This window comes from Strix uralensis, chromosome 28 (genome assembly GCF_047716275.1).
Source record: "Strix uralensis isolate ZFMK-TIS-50842 chromosome 28, bStrUra1, whole genome shotgun sequence".
Taxonomy (NCBI): domain Eukaryota; kingdom Metazoa; phylum Chordata; class Aves; order Strigiformes; family Strigidae; genus Strix; species Strix uralensis.
The window spans coordinates 851,896-857,455 of NC_133999.1; the positions used below are offsets into that span (position 1 = coordinate 851,896).

The 5,560-nt window shown below is 54.0% G+C and overlaps 1 protein-coding gene across 1 annotated transcript; it reads right to left on the reverse strand.

The window, feature by feature from the left end:
* Positions 1-334: 334 nt before the first annotated feature.
* TCIM (transcriptional and immune response regulator) lies at positions 335-1,612 on the reverse strand. Its single transcript, XM_074852093.1, has one exon. It carries the CDS (start codon positions 1,573-1,575, stop codon positions 1,255-1,257), a length of 321 nt encoding a protein of 106 aa, XP_074708194.1. The 5' UTR covers positions 1,576-1,612; the 3' UTR covers positions 335-1,254.
* Between the last annotated feature and the right edge of the window lie 3,948 nt (positions 1,613-5,560).

The window sequence follows — 5,560 nt, forward strand, 5'->3', positions numbered from 1 at the left end:
CAGAACTGGCCATTTTCTAAACCAACTTCTCTGTTGCACTATTGCAAAGTGTGTAATTCTCCTTTATTACATAGGGGAAACTAGCAGTTACAAGTAAATTTGGTGAGGACCTTCCGGGGATGCCCGAGTCGCCACAGCAGGGGTGGGTGAAACCCTGGTGCTGCTGGGCAGGGTGGTGGGGCTGGAGGGAGCTGGGGCTGCTGCAGACTCCAGGAACAGGCTGCCAGGTCGACACCTGGGGAGAGGTGCAGGCAGTCTGCTCTTAGAATTGATATGAAATGACCAAAGTAGAACCCCACTCCTCCAGGAGAATTGAGCATTTCAGACAAGAGGATTTATATTTACTTCATAATTTATTAAATTTCAGATTGCCATATGCAATAAATTATAGTCGCTATAATAATAACGTTGTCATAAAATATTACCATGAAGTACTCGTCTAATAGCTATTGTAATCTGTACAAATAAGAACTGTAGTTACAATATTTAGATTTCTAGTGTTAATGGGAAGTGAACAAAATATTAAGGAACTTCACAGTAAATTTAGGGAAATGTGTCATTATTATTGCTTTCGTGCAAACAATTTATACTGCACACATACAGCTTGAGAAAGAAAAGGTACAGTCACATTGTGTGTCTCTGAAGCAAATGCATTCCCTGAAGGTTGAACCTGCGGCACCCCTACGGTGCACGTCCGTGCACTTTAACAGATGCGAAGTGATCCCTGATCAGCAGCTGATCAGTCCCGAGAACCGCCCTCCTGGCCCACGGCAGCGAGGCGCAGCAGGGGCGCAGGCTTCAGGGAGACAAGTTGGAATAGGCAAAGCACACGGGTGAAGCCGGCGAACACCGAGTCCCTCAGAAGGTCTCGAGTTGCGTCCGGGCGTGCGGGGTCCCCCCCACGGCTCCATCCCACGGCTGCTTCCCACTGGGAGCTGCCTCCCTCTGGGACCCTCTGGCTGCCCTCGCTGCCCCCGCTGCCGATGCTGCCCCCGCTGCCGATGCTGCCCCGGCTGCCGATGCTGCCGTCGGTGCCATCGCTGCCATCGGTGCCGTCGCTGCTGCCCGCCCCGGTGCTGCTGTGGGCGCCGTGGTTTGCCGGTTGCGCGGTGGGGCTGGAGCCCTGCGGGCGGTCTCTCAGGTCCCCCGTCCCGCCAGCAGCTCGCGGGGCAGCGGCGCGTGCCGTGTGTGGTAGGAGGTCACAAACAGTCCCGTCCCAAAACGTTCTCCTCCATTTCTGCTCCCTTCGCCACTTCAGTGAACTTTAATGGAGTATTTCCGAAACGTCAGGAACTGGAGCAGCTTGTCTTTTCGCCTCTGCTTTAGCGCCATTAGCGCTCTCATTTTCTCCTCCACGTCCTGGTCAGTGGTGAGGATTATCTTGGCTCTTTCCTCTGCCTTCTTGTCCCCAGAGTTTTTGAAGAGTTTCTGCAGCGACTCTTCGTTGACGCTTTCAAAGATGTTGGCCACGGCTTTCTTGCGCAGGGCTGTGTCGAAGCGGTAGCCGTGGACCGAGGGGCTCACTCGCAGGGATGTGGACATGGCTGCGGTTTTGCAGCTTCTCTTTGCTTTCATCTATGTGGGGAGCTGCCGGGTTTGCTCTCGGGTCCAGTCAGCGGGATCTGCGCTGTGCTGGCTCCCAGGACCCGTATTTAAAGGCAGTCGGGAGAAAAACCGGCGGGCTCAAGTTACAGCAGTGAGATCACGCTGATGTCAACACTGAATAGTCACAGGCGAGTTTAACAGTTAAGTTGCCAACTTTCCTCTGCAGCCGAGATGAAAAGTTTTCTGTTTCTGCGATGGGGCTGGTTTTCCTTTGACCCGCTGCAGAACAGGGTTCATGCAACTTCCAACATCGCTGTGGGACCCCGAGCTAGTACAGCCCCAACTCTGCTCCTGGCCCTTTGCTGCATGCGGAAGAGCCCTGCGTTCAGAATATATAACACGACAAACAATTAAAACCCAGGTGGGCACTATTCAGTGCTAGCAAGAGGTTCTGGCTGCCAGCCTGTGCGTGCAGCCGTGCGCTTGCCTGTGTCTCGGTCAGGCAGGAGTGCAGCAGCACGGCAAAGCCTGCTCAGCTCTGGGCAGGGGATGCTTCCTGCTGCTTCCCAGACGACACAGGTGATGCTCGGCACTCACAGAGATGTATTTTCTAACTGGCAAGTGATTTACCAAAGACAGCTAATCCATACTGTCCTCTGAGGAGACTCCCTGGGCTGTTACCCCCCACAGCTGCCCGTGGCCATGCTCTCACTCGGACAGCAGGTACGACCGCTCTGCCCCGCCGCGCACACTGCGCTGCAGCAGCAGCACCGAGCAGTTTTTTCTCTGCTCCTGCCTCGAGTGTCCTTTTTCTTTAATTTCCAGCTCACCGGTGCAGTTCCTCTGCTCCAGAAGAGTTTGAGCTCTCCACCCCACCCTGGGCAAACACCGAGCCCTTGGGCTGGGAGGACTCGCTCTTAGTCATACGGTTTAGTTTTAGGCAGTCCTGCGAGGAGCAGGGAGTTGACTCAATGATCCTTACGGGTCCCTTCCAACTCGAGATATTCCCTGATTCTGTGACTCCCCCTCACTGAGGAGGACGTGGACTGGCCACGGCTGCCTGCAAGGGGCCAGCTCTGACCACTGGAGCGTCCTGCTGAGCTTAGAAATCTGGTATTACTGAGCACAACTAAATCTGGCCCAGAATGGCAGTATTACTGAGCACAACTAAATCTGGCCCAGAATGGCAGTGGGTTCAAAAGCCACTTGTGGCCAGGGAGCCACAGATAAGGGTATTTTGGTTAATGGCTTAAAAGCAGCCGGATGCTGCAGAGGCTCTGTTTGGAAAATCAGCGGCTTGTTTACTGTTGTGTTGATGACCCCTGTTACTCATCCTTACTGAAAAGGTCCCGAAACAGCCTCTGTCCCCATTCCAGTTTGACCAGCGGCCCCAGAGGGTTTCCCTTATTTACTGGAGAGTGTGGGGGTGGTCTCTGACCACAGCGATGAGCAGATCCAAAGCAACATCGCCCAGTTGCTTGTCATTTCACATTCCCTTCAAAACTTCTGCTCCTTCGGACAGAGCGAGGGGCTGTGTGCGAGCGCAGCCCCCGCAAACACCCTCTCCTGTGGCCAGCGGGAGCCACGGGAGAGGTAAGAGCACCCGAGGGCCATGTGCCAGGCGGCCGTGCCGGCGCGGAGCCGAGAACGGGATGAATCGTGAGCTGCTGCCTGGCCCCAGCACGACGCGCAGTCCCAGCTCCTGCGGGCTCCTCTGAGCTTCCAGCCGCTTTTCTCTTCAGGAGAGGGAGTGGGCTGCGCTTCGGTGTTTGACCGCTTTCCTATCTGGGACTTGGGGAGTCACCCCTCAGTGCTGGGCACGCCCTGGCACAGCCCTGCGCCCCGCATCCCCCCACATCCCCCCGCATCCCGACACAGGACGGGCTTTCCCTGCCGCTGCCGGGACTTTGCTCCACGATGTTGTTCCCGGCACGAGCTCTCCCCACCAGTTTTTGCCGCCAGTTCTGCATTGCTGTTGTTGTGCGGGTTACCTTTTACAAGTCTGTCCGAGTTTCTTCTGTATGTGCTAGCTGTTATGTGCTTTAGTGTATAAACAACTACTTTGCAAAACCCTGTGATTCTCCCTCTGCCAGAAAGACTTAAAAGCCTCTCACTTTGCTGTAGTCTTGCTGAATTTGTGAGAATTACACATCAGCCGCTGTTTGCTCAACATTTGCAGGGCTGGTAAATCCACCCTGAAAATAGGAGCTTTTTGATGTGGCTGGCTCCTGGGTCTCTGCCTGTGAAAGAGCCTCATGTTTTATAGACTCACGTTAACATGAAATACGAGGGGGGAGCAGTAGGAAGAGGGACCACGCTCGTCGCTGGTCGCCCCCAGCTCAGGTGCAAAGTGCTGCCTCGAGCGCTGCGTCGGGGGAAAGCCTGCCTGTAAAAACTGTTTGGCTGAAATGTTAAATGTACTTTGCTTCACTGGGCAGATGATACACTTTCAAAGTACTTGGGACAAAACATAGTGCCAGAAGATCAGCTGTGATCTCGTGGCAGTAGAAGATGAGCCCTTCGGCTGCCAGGCATAGTTTCCCCTGGTCGAAAACAAGAGCTGAGGCATGTTAACATGTGCCTGTGTTTCACAGCTCTTACTGCACATGGAATCATTCTGCAGGTATTTGCAGAGACATGGCTGACAGAATAAATTAACAATATTTGTGGAAGATACAAGCTCAGAAAAGTATCTGCCATGGAAACCGAGAATCAAGCCCATGCTCTAGGAGTAAGACATCCGAAAGCTGCCAAGATGAAGCACGCGTTTTCTTGTGAGCTCATCCTGCACTGAGCAGTAACAAATGTCTTTGCCCCTTCAAGCTTCTCTGCCCACTTTGTGTAAATTTAGTTGCGTTCAACTCTGACTGAGAAATGAAGCATGCCTCATCTGTTTTTTTCCAGTAATTTTTGTTTATATCGCTCATTCAATACTGCTTTCCCAGTAATGCCTAGGAGGAATTATTCATGTGTTGGATTGGAGCAAAACTTCAGACAAGATGCGATTTCTATCACAGCTCTCCTGCTATTATTGTGTAATTGCTTTGTGAAACACAAACGCTCCGTTTCACACGTTAATGGGAGGATTAATTCCGATCCCCACCGCCTCTGTGGGGCGGCTCAGCCCCATCCCTCACCCCGCGCTCTGCCGTGGGGCGCTCCAGCCGCGGGGGCTCTGCCCTGGGGGGGACGGGCAGCTCTGGGGTGCGGGGGGCCCTTCTGCGGCATCGCGTTCCGCAGGCAACTCTTCCCACGTCGTGGCCATGAAGGTTTTGAAGCTGAAGCGCTTCTGATTTATTGTAGGCTAAACCGAGCCTCCGGGCCTGGCAGACAGAGCAGGCAGCTGCCGGAGGGAAGGATCCGGGAGGATGGTGACTCAGCCGCCAGGTCTGCGCTCCGCTGGCAGCGCAACGTGGGTTTAAATAGAGCCGGGGGCATCTCTGGCTCAGAGCTGCGAGTTGCCGGAGGATCCCGGCTGCACCGTTGTAGGAGAGGGGCAGGTAAAGCAGGGAAAAGGGGAGAAGGGGAGAAGGAGAAAGCCCCCAGCCCTTGTGAGGAGCCAGAGGCCCCGGGAGCAGGAGGTGGAGGGAAGGCCAGGGCTGCTCTTGGCAGCTGGGGGAGCTGGAGCAGCCGGTGCCTTCCCCGCAAACTCTTGCAGAAAACCTTGTCTGCATTTATGCAACCATCCAAAATCACTCCAAAGAAGGCAATCTGGGATGCCTTTGCATTTTGCTGGGGCATGTTTTGCATAGCTTTCCTTTCACTAGCCTGCCCAAGCCTGCATGGCTTGTCATGCCGTGTTGGCATTGAAAGATGCAGCAGTCCCCGAGGAGAGCGTCGGTGCTGCAGGGACCTTCCCAGCCACATGCAAAATACTGGGAAACGGAGTCTTTGGAACAGAGGAGGAAAGTCAAATTATTGCCTTACAATATGTAGATGTACTCTGTCTTTAGCTCATTCAGTGAATGTAAGAATCTGAAATCCCAGGATCCTCAGGCCATCTCTTCTCTTCCCA